At 45.9% G+C, this 16,859-nt stretch overlaps 1 protein-coding gene across 1 annotated transcript; it reads right to left on the bottom strand.

Annotated features, from left to right (window-relative positions):
* Positions 1-11,865: 11,865 nt before the first annotated feature.
* On the bottom strand, positions 11,866-12,516 carry LOC111258341. Its single transcript, XM_022829536.1, has one exon. It carries the CDS (start codon positions 12,514-12,516, stop codon positions 11,866-11,868), a length of 651 nt encoding a protein of 216 aa, XP_022685271.1.
* Between the last annotated feature and the right edge of the window lie 4,343 nt (positions 12,517-16,859).

Raw genomic sequence — 16,859 nt, 5'->3', positions numbered from 1 at the left:
GTTAGTGACTGCAAGATTGAAGGACCGAAAGGGTAAGATGGTGATATTTGCTTTCATCTTGTTCACAATAGCCAAGAAACGCTGAAACAAAGCATCGGCAGACTCACCAGGCAAATGAACAAAGTTCTCATACTCACGCCTATAAGTCTCAAAGAGTCTAGCCTTCACCTGACTGTTTCCCTCGTGGAAACTCTGAAGTCGAGACCAAATCTCATGAGCAAGAGAGAGATCTTCGACTCGATCGAACTCAGCACGACTCAGACTCGCAAACAGAATATCAACCGCCTTGCTGTTAGCGTGATACTTATCCCTTTCATCCTGAGTCACACGAGTAGCAGGAATCACATAAGTCACATCCTGAGTGATTTCCCAAACCCCTGCTCCCCTACTATTTAGATGGGCTCTCATGCGAGTTTTCCAATACCGATAATCAGAGCCATCAAAGTAGGGTGCAGCGGTCGAGGAAGAACGCTCAGAGGTCGCCATAATAGGTTTCGAAACCGATTAGGGTATGGAGAAACCTTAACCGGCTCTGATACCAATTGAAGGACCGAAAGGGCGACCAGAGGGGGGGGGTGAATGGGAGCCTATAAAAATTCTCAACGAAAACAAGACCTATGTCCCAAACGCAACCCCAAAGCACACGGTACGTTCAATCGTCAAGATGACGCAAGTCAACTCGTGACTGGCTCACCCTAGGAACGATAAGAGACGTACAAATTACAGCGGAAATATAGCATGAATCGATTCTATCAAATTTGCACGGATGAGACAAAACAAGAACACTATTAATCACTTACTTAAGTAGGCATGGAAGGATTAGCAATTGATTAAATAAACTAAGCATGCAAGAAGAAACAGTTAATTTAAATAGCTCGGCATGATTAGCAATATTTAAAACTAATTCAGTAGCTAAACAAGATGTCACAGATAAATTAATTAGCTAAGTAAAGAAATAAACGTAAGAACTAATTATTGCATGGAATTAACAAAAGATAAAAGAATTGGCTCACTGGTCTCGTGTAGATGAAAAGCTCCTGGTGACCTGCTTGTTAGGAGAAGCTGGGCTTGACTTGCTTTGCGTAAAGCAGCTCCCTGGGCTGCGAGCTGGGCCTGCAAGCCACGAGCTGGACCACCAGGTGCTGGCCTGCGTAGCGCACGCGGCCTGGTGCTGGCCTGCCTGGGCCTGTGTCGCTGCTGGGCTGTGGCTGGTGGGCCGCCTAGCGATGGGCCACGAGCTGCAGCTTTGCAGCACCACCGTTGGACTGCTGGCCTGCTGCTGCTCCACCTGGTTGCCTGCGCGCACGAACAAAAGCACGAACGCAAGAACAGAAAGAACAGACCAGATAAACACAAGAACACCCGAAACTTCAAACGAGAAATTCTCCTTCAAATCTCCATGAATCGAGACGAAACTTGAGCCACAGATGCGCAACCCTAAAGGCTAATAGATCCATGGAAAAGATCACAAAAAGCTCAAGTATCCATCACGGATTTTGGAGAAAACCGAAACCCTAACTCAAGAACGCGATTTGGGAAAAACTCAAAATCAAGCCGGATTCGTGAGGGATTTGAAAGGGGATCATATCACGGATGCTCTCCTAGGTCCTAGCAACATTTCCCTTCAACCAATCTCACGAGATTCGGGCTCAACCATGATGAACGAAAATTCCCCAAAAATAGTTCCGAAAATAGGGAAAAAGAAAAACGCTCGGGAATCAAAGATTTAGCACGATTTGAGACAACAAATAAAGCTAAATCATGAGAACATCTTCTATACAAGATGAGGACTAGCCTCCTCCCTTCATCCACCCACTGAAGATGAAGAAATCAAGAGAAAAGAGTAATCACTCCCTAATCCCCCTCTCTCCTCTCACTTTAAGCACATGACTAGCCTCTAAGCAAATAGATAATGAGTTGCTTAGCCAAGAGGTGCTGAAATAACCAGCCCCCCATCCCTATTTATAGTCCAGGACGAAAGACTATACTACCCCTACAGCTACAACTAAGATAACTACCCACGCAGGGGCATTTTGGTCCAAGTTTTTATCCGCGCATCGGACGGACACGCGGCCTTCACGACTTTGCTTTGCCTCGACGCAAGCTTCGCGATGACGCCACGTGCCCTCCTTCTCGAAGCTCCGGCCGCACCGGGCTCGCCCCCGGTTTTGAGGCCCAAACCGGGAAACCTGCCTGCGCGGTGGTTTTGAGGCCCAAACCACCCAAACCGTCCATTGACGCGTGTCCGGCCTCCGCCAAGCCTCCCGCTTGACTCGACCGACGCCGTCTCATCCTGTCATGCCCTCTTGCCATTCCGTGCACCATGTGGACCGCCCGTGACTTCGCCCGGACTCCTCGGGTCCATCGGTCCAAGCCTACTCGCGTTCATCCTTCACCGCCCTTGGTCCATCGGCATGAACCTTTCGCTTGACCTTCACCGCACACCGTTGACGGCCACGTCGCATCCTACACCTGCACATCACAAGCCAAGAGCAACATCAAACCAACACAACGTTGTCAATCACTCATCATCCAAGGGTGACCACCATTGGTCCTCAATCTCCCCCTTGATGAGTGCATTGACAACACCCCACAAATTCATAGTATTGAAACAGAAAAATAAGAAACTCAAAATAGAAAAATCTCAGTCCCCTAAGATAAGGGCAACGGCTCTACACAACTGAGACAAAATCATGTGATCCCTCAAGAAGAGGCAGAAAACGGGCTCAACACCAATCACATGAAAATCCAAACCCGGCTCCTCAAGAAGAGGTAAACAGCTCAACGCGACCGGTACAAGGGCATAAGAGCATAACAAGAGTATAACAACTCATAAATACTCCCCCTGAACATACGCACTCCCCCTGAAATCATGCATACATGCAAAGTCTCCCCCTTGATAGATGAAAGAGTTTGTGTAGATTTCTCTCCCCCTTGTTGACAATGCAACCATCAAGAAAAGCATGAAAGGACAAAGTGCATGCCATGAAAATGCAGAACCTAACAAGCTTCTCAAATATATCACAATGCACTCTCAAAGGCTACTAGGGAGATAAAGCGTGATAGATCATAAGAAACAATAGCATCGCCAACAAGATGATATCAAGTTACAACAGTGGAGGTGAAGCAAGCATCAAGTTTTAGCAATGTATAAAAAGATCACCACATGAGCATTCACCTAGTTAAGAATCACCCAAGCAAGAATAGACTAGTCCATCAAGAGCTCATACTAGGAAAGTCCATTCTCAACAAGAGATCATTGCAAACACCCACATATGCATCCCAAGTCATGTTTAAAGCTTGTTGAAACCAAGTGTCTACTTCTTTTGGTAGACATCTTGTAACAACTAAGCAAGCAATAATATCACATTAAGCACAAAAACTTGGTGAATTTATGAAGTTTTCAGCATATTTCTTTTCAGTATTCACACAAAGCAAAATACATGAAGTGCCTTTGTAGCACAAAGAAGCCATGCTTCCCCAAGGGGTGCATCATGGGCTAAACATTTGCAATGATACCTAGATCTTTGACCCAATTGAAAAGAACATGGATTCCAAACATAAACTAGATATGGAACCAGTATTCAACCAAGGGCAAACCATAACCAAGCATCTACTCATGGGTGATAAGCAAGTTAATAGAGTAGAATTTAGTATTGAATTTTCAAAAACAGTTATCTCAACAAGTGTACAATATCATCAAAAGCATAAGTGCACATTGCATCAAAATCACCAACCACAGCACTAGCTCACAAGTAGCATAAGGGAGTCCACAAGATATATAGGAGAAGCTCATCTAGTGCAACATAATACAAAATGCAATATGATACAAAAAGCATGGAAACTAAGCTAAAATGATACAGATGAACAACATGCCATACCCAAATTGGAACTAAGGTAAAGCATGATATGATGTTCATGTGTATCATCCACCACAGTATATCACAAAAATAGCATGAAAAGGTATACATGAAGAACTCAAAGCTATCATGAAAAAGTGGCTATCCTACCATGTTTTATAAAAAAATGATACAAGTATAATACAAGAGAAGCTCCAAAAACCCAACTCAAAAAGGAAAGCAAACACCCAACTCCCCCCGCAAATGAGCAAAAGTGGCTTGATCCAGGGGTTTGGTGAAAATGTCCGCGAGTTGGTTTTGGGTCGCAACATAGCCAGGTCAATATCCCCTTTCTCAACATGATCTCTCAGAAAATGATATCTCACATCAATGTGTTTAGTTTTTGAGTGGAGAACGGGGTTCTTGGCTACACTAATGGCACTCGTGCTGTCACAAAGAAGAGGTACACGAGTAAAATCCAAACCAAAGTCTCTCAAAGTGGAAATCATCCAAAGCAGCTGAGAACAACAGCTAGCAGCAGCAACATACTCAGCTTCGGTGGTAGACTGAGCAACACTAGATTGTTTGCGAGAAGACCAAGAGACCAAAGACGAACCGAGAAACTGGCAAGTACCCGAGGTAGACTTGCGATCCAAGCGACACCCAGCAAAGTCCGCATCGGAGTATCCCCGGAGCGTGAGTGTCGAGGAGGCAGAATACCACAAACCGAACTCAGGGGTAAAACGGAGATACCTCATGATCCTCTTCACTGCTTGACGGTGAGATGTCCTCGGTGAAGCCTGAAAACGAGCGCACAGACAGACGGCGAAGTGTATGTCCGGCCTCGTCGCCGTCAGGTACAAGAGGGAGCCGATCATGCTTCTGTACTCCTTCTGGTCCACCGGTTCGCCATCTTCATCCGCATCTAGTGCCGTCGTCGTACCCATGGGTGTGGAGAGTGGCTTAGCATCAGCCATGTCAAACTTTCTCAACACGTCCTTCGTGTACTTCCCTTGGTGCACGAAGGTTCCTTCCTTGCCTTGCTTGATCTGTAGCCCGAGGAAGAAGGTCAACTCACCCATCATCGACATCTCGAACTCCCTGCTCATGTCATCTGCAAACTTGGCAACCAACGCATGAGAAGAACCACCAAAGATAATATCATCCACGTATATCTGAATAATCAATAAGTCATTGCCTTGCCTGAGGAGAAAGAGTGTTTTATCAACTGATCCCATTTCAAACCCATTCCCAAGCAAAAATGATTTCAATCTGGCATACCATGCTCGGGGTGCTTGTTTTAGGCCATAGAGAGCTTTCTGGAGTTTGAAAACACGATCAGGATATTTAGGACTCTCAAAACCAGGGGGTTGTTTCACATACACTTCCTCCTCTATGAAACCATTTAGGAAGGCACTTTTCACATCCATTTGGAAGAGCTTAAAACCTTTAGCCACAGAGAAGGCTAGAAGGATTCTAATTGCTTCCAAACGGGCAACAGGGGCAAAGGTTTCCTCATAATCTATCCCCTCTTTTTGGCTAAATCCTTGGGCAACCAACCTCGCTTTGTTTCTCACAATCAACCCATCCTCACCTTGTTTGTTTTTGAAAACCCATTTTGTTCCTATAGGATGGCAATTTGGAGGTGGTTCAACTAAAACCCAAACCCTGTTTCGCTCAAAGTTCTCCAACTCCTCATGCATGGCATTAACCCAATTTGAATCAGATAGAGCATGTCCAATATCTCGGGGTTCGAAAGAGGCAACAAATGCAGAATGTGCAAAGTGTGAAATCTGCCTAGAGCTGTGCCTAGTGGTGCGTTCATGTAAGTTACCGATCATCTGTTGTGGAGGATGACGACGCTGAATGTGCCGTGGAGCCTCTCGCTCTGAAGTCGCCTCCCCCTCAACAACAGCTGGATCACTCTGATCTTCTTCTTCTTCATCCTGTAGTGGTACTGGTTGATGGCTTGAAGTAGTGGAAGTAGAGGTAGGGCCATCAACTCTCGTAGTCGAAGTAGAAGGTACAGGTGCAACAGCTGGAGCTCGGTCAATCTCATCATCCTCTTCCTCACCACCATCTACACGCTCTTCCTCTTCCTCAAATATGCTTTGCCCCATTTCATGTTCACCTGCAACTTCAAAGACAGGAGTTGTGCAAGGCATAGTTTCATCGAATGTAATCTCACAAGTTTCCACGATCCGGTTAGTTTCAAGGTTAAGCACACGATAAGCACGACTATGAGAAGCATAACCAAGAAAAATCCCATCCGTAGAACGAGACTCAAATTTATCCAAATTTCCTTGCTTGAGAATGAAACACTTGCAGCCAAACACCCTCAGATGACTCACTTTGGGGGAACGTCGATGCATCAGCTCATAAGAAGTTTTCTTCAGGAAAGCTCGTAAAAAGATTCGATTGGACACATAGCAAGCAGTGTTGACGGCTTCGGCCCAATATTTTCTAGGAGTCCTATGCTCATCAAGCATCGTCCTAGCCATTTCACAAAGGGTCCGATTCTTCCGTTCAACAACACCATTCTGAGGAGGGACATAAGGCGATGAAAACTGGTGTTCAAGACCAAGATCATTGCAAAAGGCTTTAAAACGAGCGTTCTTGAATTCTGTGCCATTGTCACTGCGGATAGCTCTCATGGCATCTTTTGGTCGCTCGTTTCTCAACCTCAAGATCAAATCTCGAACAAAAGAAAATGCCTCATCCTTAGATTCCATGAAGAAAACCCAGGAATACCTCGAAAAATCATCAACGATCACAAGCACATACCACTTCCCACCGACTGAACAAACACGAGCTGGACCAACAGTGTCCATATGCAACAGCTCGCCTGGATGTTCAGTCATCACCTGATTCACAGGTGGATGGGAAGCAGCAACCATCTTCCCATGTCGACAGGGAGTACAAACAAGATCTTTCTCAAATTTTAATTTGGGCAAACCACGAATAAGATCCAAAGTACTCAAGCGAGAAAGCAAATCAAAACTCAAATGACCCAATCTCCTATGCCATTTCCAAAGTTCAGAAGATGAGCCAGCCACTAAACACCGAGAGAGACCAAATGACTTGGAAAAATCAACTCGGAACACTTGACCCTCGGGGACAATCATACACACAAGATCACCTCGAGAGTCTAAAATCCTTGAGGTCCCTTGCTTAAAACGGACCTCAAAACCATCATCAAGCAGTTGCGAGACAGAGAGCAAATTGAAACCAAGAGAATCAACTAGAGCAACTCGCTTGAGCATGAAATTCTCACTCACCTTGATAACACCTTCAGACAACACCTTACCTTTGCTATTATCCCCGAAAGTGATGTACTCCTTGGTCATCACCGGGGTGAGGCTGGAGAACCATCTGTGATCACCGGTCATGTGTCGAGAGCAACCGGAATCAATAAGCCACGTGTTCTCCAGGCCTCCGACCTGCTCAAACAAAGGGAGACCAAGGATGAGCAAATGACTCAACACTGGGGTTAGAAAAACAAGTAGAATACCAGTGTCGAACCATTTGCTCAAGAGTGGGGTTATCAAAATCAACCATCTCTCGTCTCACAGGAGGACTACGGCCAACGCTAGGGGGAAAACGTGGTCCGTTGTAGCTCCGAGACTCAAAGCCACGACCATATTGTCCTGGGTCATATTGATCATGGCGAGGAGCATGCCTAGCAAAAACACGCGAAGGAGCAAAACGCACACTATCCACACGACGAGGTGGAGGAGCTGCTCTAGGCGCATGTACACCATGAGAAGGGTGGTACATGTCCCTATTGCCCCACTCACGCTCACGCCTCAAGCCTTCTTCTTGCGAAAGCAAAACTCCTCAAGATGACCCCATCTCTTGCAATACTTACAGTGGAATCTAGCAGGCTGTTTTGGCTGAGGATTCACTCTAGGTTGTGGCTTGTCTTGGGGTTTTGGTGGAGGTTTCTTAGGAGCAATATCTGGAAGTGTGTCAAGTTTGTTCTTGAGGTGGTATGGCTTTTCCACCCAAATGGCTTTCTTGGGTGCTTTAGGTGGTGTCTCAATGAAAATTCCATTTCTCACACACTCAGACAAGTTTTGCTCACAAGCTGGATTGGGTTGCTCTCTATTTTTAGTGGGTGACTCTCGAGGGGTGTAGTCAATTGGTGGCTCACACTGATTGTAGCTTCGTTTCTTTCTCTCACCATTGTTTGGACCCACCTTCTCACACAACCCATCAAAAAACTTGTGCAACCCATTAAAAAGACATCCCTTCATAACCGATCCAAGCCCAAAACCATCAGCCCTTTTGAACTCCTGAATCATCATGCCTAGCTGAGGTTCCCTACTTAACACCCAACTAAGAACAGTGCGCAAGTAGGAGTTTTCATCCTCAATATGTTGCAAATTAAGCTTGAGTTCAGGATAAACAGTGCATTCAGGAAGTTTAGATCTAGCAATAAACTCAGACTTCTCTAAAGCACTAAGCTTAGCACATGCATCATCCAACTGAACTTGCAAAACATGGCAAGACTTGCATGCACGAAGCAAAACAGGCCTATTCTTGATCTCATCTAAAGCAGCCCTAGTCAAATCCAATTCATCTACCAACAAAGCATGCTTAGATTGTAAAGATGCAAGACTAGCCATATGAACACCACATTCATCACACTCAACAACATCAGAAACAGTAGAAGCAGATTTAAGCATGTCTATCTCAATCAAGGCACTTTCTAACTTAGCCTTAAGCTCAACTCGCTCTTTAGCAGCCTTCTTAAGCAGTTTATCTTGATTGATTAGGCAATCATTAAGTTCTTCTACTTCTAGAGCAAGTTGTTCAGGAGTAGACTTTACCTCAGTTTCTGTGTCGGAGTCACTTTCCTTGTCATCCTTCTTAGAGTTGAGAGCCATGACACAGTACCCGTCGCGGTTCTTGTCGGAGTAGAAGCAGAGGCCATTGAAATTCTTGCCGTCCTTCTTCTTTGCCTTGCGGTCGTCGTCCTCCTCGCTTGAGCTTGAGTCGGTGTAGTCGTCGGTGTCGGAGTCGACGTCGCTGAGGGAGGCGATGAAGGCATGTGCTTTGGCCTTCTTGCGATACTCCTTCTTCTCGCGGTCGGTGTACTTTTTCTTCTTCTTGGTGCCATCCTTGTTCTTGTGCTTGTTGTAGTCGTACTTGCTCTTGGTTTTGTTCTTGTCGGGGCAGTCGGCGGCGAAATGGCCTGGCTTGCCACAATCGAAGCAGTTGTTGTTGTTCCTTCGCTTGTTCTTGCGGTTGTCATTGAAGCGCATGAATCGCCTCGTGATCAAGGTGAGCTCATCATCATCAAGAACCTCCAGCTGCTCCTCTGAAACAGAAACCAAAGAAGACAAGGCAAACGACATAGAAGAAGAGTTACTCAAAGACTTAGGCTGTCCAGAGCCTGACATGAGAGCCATACTATTTGGATTAGTAGGGCCTCCTTGTTTTGCTCGGAGCCTCTTGTCAAACTCCGTGGATTTCAACTTGGCAAAGAGTTCATCAATGGAAAGTGTTTCATAATTCGGTGACTCGATGATAGCATCAACCTTCGTACCCCACACTTCGTGATCCAAGGCATGCAGGAGCTTTAAAGCTCTATCATGATCAGTGTAGGGTAAGACGGTGATATTTGCTTTCATCTTGTTCACAATAGCCAAGAAACATTGAAACAAAGCATCGGCAGACTCACCAGGCAAATGAACAAAGTTCTCATACTCACGCCTATAAGTCTCAAAGAGTCTAGCCTTCACCTGACTGTTTCCCTCGTGGAAACTCTGAAGTCGAGACCAAATCTCATGAGCAAGAGAGAGATCTTCGACTCGATCGAACTCAGCACAACTCAGACTCGCAAACAGAATATCAACCGCCTTGCTGTTGGCGTGATACTTATCCCTTTCATCCTGAGTCACACGAGTAGCAGGAATCACATAAGTCACATCCTGAGTGATTTCCCAAACCCCTGCTCCCCTACTATTTAGATGGGCTCTCATGCGAGTTTTCCAATACCGATAATCAGAGCCATCAAAGTAGGGTGCAGCGGTCGAGGAAGAACGCTCAGAGGTCGCCATAATAGGTTTTGAAACCGATTAGGGTATGGAGAAACCTTAACCGGCTCTGATACCAATTGAAGGACCGAAGGGGCGACCAGAGGGGGGGTGAATGGGAGCCTATAAAAAATTCTCAACGAAAACAAGGCCTATGTCCCAAACGCAACCCCAAAGCACACGGTGCGTTCAATCGTCAAGATGACGCAAGTCAACTCGTGACTAGCTCACCCTAGGAACGATAAGAGACGCACAAATTACAGCGGAAATATAGCATGAATTGATTCTATCAAATTTGCACGGATGAGACAAAACAAGAACACTATTAATCACTTACTTAAGTAGGCATGGAAGGATTAGCCATTAATTAAATAAACTAAGCATGCAAGAAGAAACATTTAATTTAAATAGCTCGGCATGATTAGCAAGATTTAAAACTAATTTAGTAGCTAACTACCAAGGTGCGTGACTTAAATAAAAGAACAGAAGAATAAGCTCACTGTACCTGGTTTGCTCCTTGCGTGAGTGGCAGGCTTGCTGCCACTCGATGGCTTGCGGGTGCTTGCCTGGAATTGCTGAAAGCCTGGCCCGCGAGCACCTGCTGCTGCAGCTTGGGCCACCAGATGCAATCCGGCCCAGGTAACGAGCTGGCCTGCGGCACGGCTTGCTCGGCCTGCTGCGCAACTTGCTGGCCTGCTGCTCTGGTGCAGACTTGCATGCGCTGTCCCGTACCTCTCGTCTGCTGCTCGACCTGAAGAACAGAAAGAAAACAAAAGGCACCGAGAACTCGGTTCGAACTTCAATTCAAAAATCTATCCTCAATACTCCATGAATCGAGTCGAAACTTGAGCCATAGATGCGCAACCACAAGGGCTAATGGATCCATGAAAAAGATCTCAAAAAGCTCAAGTATCCATCACGGATTTTGGAGAAAACTGAAACCCTAACTCAAGAACGCGATTTGGGAAACACTCAAAATCAAGCCGGATTCGTGAGGGATTTGAAAGGGGATCATATCACGAATGCTCTCCAAGGTCCTAGCAACATTTCCCTTCAACCAATCTCACGAGATTCGGGCTCAAACATGATGAACGAAAAATCCCCAAAAATAGTTCCGAAAATAGGGAAAAAGAAAAACGCTCGGGAATCAAAGATTTAGCACGATTTGAGACAACAAATAAAGCTAAATCACGAGAACATCTTCTATACAAGATGAGGACTAGCCTCCTCCCTTCATCCACCCACTAAAGATGAAGAAATCAAGAGAAAAGAGTAATCACTCCCTAATCCCCCTCTCTCCTCTCACTTTAAGCACATGACTAGCCTCTAAGCAAATAGATAATGAGTTGCTCAGCCAAGAGGTGCTGAAATAACCAGCCCCCCATCCCTATTTATAGTCCAGGACGAAAGACTATACTACCCCTACAGCTACAACTAAGATAACTACCCACGCAGGGGCATTTTGGTCCAAGTTTTTATCCGTGCATCGGACGGACACGCCGCCTTCATGACTTTGCTTCGCCTCGACGCAAGCTTCGCGATGACGCCACGTGCCCTCCTTCTCGAAGCTCCGGCCGCACCGGGCTCGCCCCCGATTTTGAGGCCCAAACCAGGAAACCTGCCTGCGCGGTGGTTTTGAGGCCCAAACCACCCAAACCGTCCATTGACGCATGTCCAGCCTCCGCCAAGCCTCCCGCTTGACTCGACCGACGCCGTCTCATCCTGTCATGCCCTCTCGCCATTCCGTGCACCATGTGGACCGCCCGTGACTTCGCCCGGACTCCTCGGGTCCATCGGTCCAAGCCTACTCGCGTTCATCCTTCACCGCCCTTGGTCCATCGGCATGAAACCTTTCGCTTGACCTTCACCGCACGCCGTCGACCGCCACGTCGCATCCTACACCTGCACATCACAAGCCAACAGAAACATCAAACCAACACAACGTTGTCAATCACTCATCATCCAAGGGTGACCACCATTGGTCCTCAATTATACTTCAAGACATTAACATACTCCACGAAATCATCGGTAACGTAAGCACAATCAGGCTTTAAACCAGGGAAATCCCTAGCCGGAAGGCACATCGAGCCATTGAACCCAAGAAACAATGCATAGTCCGGCAAGCTCCTAATCGTCTCCAACCTCTGGCCACGGACATCAACCTTGTAGAGCTCCAAGTCAGTCGTCTTCACCTCAGCAAACGGGTCCTGCACCTCATCCTCATCAACGAAGTCCGGTGGAAGGTCCACCGGTGTTAGGGACTCCTCGTACATCCTCCACCTCCAGACCTGCAAGATGTCACCGGCCGGTGTCTGGACGAGGTATGCCGACTTGGCCGATTTGGGCACGCCGCTCAGGATCTTCCTAGCCACCGGCAAAGGCCCGTTAAAGTCCAAACTGCACATGGAGGCATCCTGTCGGAGCAGATAGAACAAGCCGTCGACGTCGCTGTACATGGCATCGCAGTAGAAGTCCCTCCACGGGAGGGCCGTGCTGTCACCCGGCGCGACCCAGGTCCAGCTGTCATCGCCGAGCCTGGCGAAGGAGACCTCGCCAAGCGGCATGTGCAGGAGCAGCACGACGCAGGTGGAGGGTTTTACCTGTGTGCCATTATGAAAGTTGGGTCTAACCTCCATACCCCTAAAAAGTTCGTCGACACCTGTATGCCCAAGTGCATCTTGGTTTGTCCCTCCATGCCATTCCGTCCATATTTTGTGCTAACGGTCGTTAACTGCGCTGAGAATGGACTGAAATGCCCTTAGGCAAAGGAGGTCTGTTGAACTTAGTTGTTTGCCGCGGTGCCACTCAGAGGTCTGCTATTTTGGCGCCAAAGAGGCAGTGGTGTTGGCGCCAAAAGGCAGTGGTGTTGGCGCCAAACCCTCTGTGCTCCTCTATATATACATCTTGAGCCATATCTGTTGGATCTCATCCTCTCCTCTGCTCTCTCCTTCATTCTCACTCTCATCCACTCCTGGCGCACTCCATGTCTGAAGCTTCCAGCAGCTATGGGAGGAGGGTCAAGCGGGTCCTTTGCCCGAACTGTCATGTGCTTGCCAACCGATTCATCTCCACGACAACAAAGAACCCAAACCGTGCATTTCACAAGTGCCCCTATTTTGCAGTTTGTGTTCTCTGCTCATTCTTGGTTGCCCTTTTTTGTATGTTTTCCAAGTGGTAATGCTTCAGTTTCTTTGGCTTGCAGTTTGGTGGTTGTCAATACTACCAGTGGGAGGATGAAATGATGGACAGTGGCATGCAGTCACCTACAGCGCCAGATCCCCTAAATGCAGTTCCCCTGCAGGCAGTGGCACCACCTGATCCACTGTCCATGTACCAGCATGTTTCCAATGGTGCTGGAGTGGTAGGCAATGCAGTAGTGGAAAATAGGGGAGACAATAGGGTTATGCAACAGCTTAGGTGGCTAGAAAAGATGGTATATGTATGCATTTTTCTTGCTCTGTATGCTATTATGAAGAAGTAGGGTTATGCAGCAGCTTGTGTTTGTATGAATTGACAAGATGTATGGATGGATGCATGAATGAATGAATGAATCAGCTAAGGTTTTATCACATTTCACCATGTCTTCAACATTAATGACACAAAAGATAGTACATGACATCCAGGTTTAATCACATTACAGCCAAAGTTCAAATAATACATGACATTTCATCACTGAGTAATAGTATCAGTTCCATCCACCAAAACATCCAGTTTTCATCACATCCAAAGTGCTGGACATGGCATCACAGAGCAAAATAAACAAAGGGGGTACCTTTCACTGCAGCTGTAGTTTCTTCTTGCTCCTTGTATTAGAAGAAGGGCTGGATGGGGTAGCTTGGCTGGCTGCTGCAACTTGAAGCCTCTTTGGTGTCAGCTTCTTCTTAACTGCTGTCTTCTTCCTTGGTGTAGCAGCCTTGATAAGTAGAGTGTCCACTGGGTCTGTCTGCACTGTGCCAACTGAGGTCTCATGATCTGGAGCCTTGATAAGGAGAGTGTCCACTGGGTCTGGCTGTACTGTGCTACCTGAGGTCTCATGATAAGGAGCCAGGAAAACAGTCTGCAATGGTATTGGGTCATTGGAACCAGTTCCAGACCTTGTGACAAATATGACAGGTTAGATGATAACAGATGGTGCATGAAAATAACAAGAGAATTGCTCATAAGCTCACCTGGTTGATGTACTTGTAGTTGTAGCTGAAGAAGAGGAAGGTGCCTTCCTACTTCTTTTATTGGCATCAGAAGAAGAAGGTGGCTTCCTACTCCTTTTCTTGGCTGCTGCTATGTCTACAGCCTCAACTATTGGGAATTGCATCACTGATGGAGTAGCAACCACAATGCTTGTCTCTGTGTTACATCTTGCTTCTTTTTTCAGTCTTTTCTTTCGGAGACCCCTGCATAGGACAAATCAATATAAGTTGCAAAACAATGTGAATGTACACTGATTGCAGTTAAGTTATTGTACCTTTTAGCCTCCATTGCAGCTATGTCTTCAGGATTGCCATTCTTGCAAGTATACCAATGGTGCCCTTTTTCATGGCATATTGGGCACTCATGGGACCTTGAGCTTCCCTTCTGGCTGCTGCTACCACCTTCAAGTGCTGATTTCATCCTATTCTTTCTTCTTCCTCCACCTGTTGATCTAAGTAATGGAGTGTACATGAAGAAGCCATGGGTGCTGTTGGGCCACATACTCTTGTCAGGAATGCAAGGGATGGAACCTTCATATGCAATTTTGAATTTGGCGACAGAGTAGTAATCATGCACATAGTCTTCTAGTTTAGCACCAGGGATTGAAGTGATGTAGGCAATAGCATGTTTGCAAGGGATTCCTGACCCTTGCCAAACCCTACAGGTGCAGGTTCTCTCAGGTAAATTTACCACAAATCTGTATACACTGCCACCCTTAGCACAAATCTCTACCACACCATCAGGGGAAGCAGTGATGACTTCAATGTCAAGATTGTAACTGTCTTCCCTCAGTTTCTTCTCAATGTGAGGCAGAATCTTCCCTGTGAATTTCATGGCAACTCTCTTCCTATGATTCCATTTAATCAATAGCTTCTGTCTTATAGTGTCCAGTAAATCATCTATATTCTTCCCCTTTTCAGGCTTTATCCAATTGTTGAATGATTCAGCTAGATTGTTGGTGACATAGTCCACCTTTGATCCTGTCCTGTACTGGCTCCTTGTCCAAAGCTTCTTGTGGTTTTCATGTAGATACACCATTGCCTCAGGTTTGGCTTGAGCCATAGCTGTATAATGCTTGTTGAACAAATATGGACTCCATGAATATGAGGCAGCCCATAAGTGGTCATCAAAAACCTTGCCACTGAATCTTTTCTTGAAATTTTGTACTAAGTGGTACATGCACTCCCTATGCTCAGCTTCAGGGAAAACTTCAGAGACCCCATTCATCACTGCCTGGCCACAGTCTGTACAGAAGGTCAGTCCATCTGGGGATCCAATTACTTCTTTTAACCTCTCCATGAACCACACCCAATTCTCACTAGTCTCTGAATCAATTACACCAACAGCTACTGGGTACATCCAGTTATGTCCATCTACTGCACAAGCTACACACAACTGTCCTCTGAACCTTCCAGTTAAAAAAGTGCTATCTACTGCAAGATATGGTCTACAGCCTCTAAGAAATCCATCTACACATGCTTTCAATGCAAAGAATAGCCTATTAAACCTGACCTTATTGTTGATTGTGTGATGATCAATGATAACAACTGATCCAGGACTACATTCCTCTATCTGGGCCTTAAACCTAAATAAATTGTCAAAACTTTTATCCCAAGGCCCATAAATCTGATCCATGGCAATATTTTTACCTTTGTACACTCTCCTGTATGGCACATTAACTTTGTAATCATTCTTCAATCTTCTAATCAATTCTTTTACCCGAATGTTGCCATCTTCCTTCAGCCAGTCTACCACTTTACTGCAGACCCACTCTTGTGTGATCCCTACACACACACCAACCCTTTTAGCACTCTGACAATCATGAGGATGTGGGTTCTTTTTCACCTGCAAAACAGTCAACACCAATGCATATTAACAACTGATGATTCATTGCAAAACATCTGGAATTTACAAAAAGTAATGCAACTCATGTACCTTAACTGTCACACCATCCTTCAAAGTTGAAGCATGAATTCTCCATTGGCAATCAAGCTCCTCCTTGAATTTGCAGTGCACCCTATACCTCCCTGGATCACTCTTCTCAACTAAGTAATGGTACTCATGCTTAGCAGAATGAGAAGCTAAAGCAATCTTAAATGCTTTCATGCTTGAATACAAAGTGCCTACGTCCATAGGTGGGTCTTTCTTGTCGTAATTGACATCAGGCATAGGTTCAGGGCCTTTATCTGTAACCATCTCTTCATCAGACTCATCATCAGAACTCTCATCTGACTCAGAGTAGATTTCATCCTCAGATATGGTCTCAGTTTCCCGTCCTTTATTGCCAGCTTTAGGAATTGGGGGAGGTGGAGGGTAGTTGGGACCAAGGTCAAGATATAGCCCTTCATCATCAATGCCCACATGCTCATTGATTGGGTTTGGGTTAGCTAAGATTTCAGGTTCACCATATTGTGTGTGTGTACTGTTGCTTGCTTCACCTAGGATTGGGGATGCAATAGAAGGGGTCACTGGGGGATCAATAGATTTGTCACTGCTACCAAACTCCCAAACTGGAATGATAGGAGGATCAACACTTGGCTTATGATATGCAAAAGTGAGGAAGCAGCATTTCGAAACCTTATGTTTTTCAAACATTTGAAGCAAATCTTGGTCAGTACAGACTTCGATGTTGACCTTAGTGTCCATACAGTAATAAAAAACTTTAACTAATTCTCCATAGCCATGAGGATTCTTGTCAACAACTTCAGCAACCAGGTCCCTGAAGTTAGTTCGGTCAGCATCAACAACTTTGCTCAGCTCGTACCACCGAGTCCGACAATTGTGAGCAACA

The sequence above is a fragment of the Setaria italica genome, chromosome VIII (assembly GCF_000263155.2).
Source record: "Setaria italica strain Yugu1 chromosome VIII, Setaria_italica_v2.0, whole genome shotgun sequence".
In the NCBI taxonomy this organism is placed as follows: domain Eukaryota; kingdom Viridiplantae; phylum Streptophyta; class Magnoliopsida; order Poales; family Poaceae; genus Setaria; species Setaria italica.
This window is presented reverse-complemented; position numbering and strand designations above follow the sequence as displayed.

What these genes read in the sequence shown, in the direction of transcription:
- LOC111258341 (XM_022829536.1), bottom strand. Translation starts at nt 12,516, where the DNA reads ATGGAGGTTAGACCCAACTTTCATAATGGCACACAGGTAAAACCCTCC.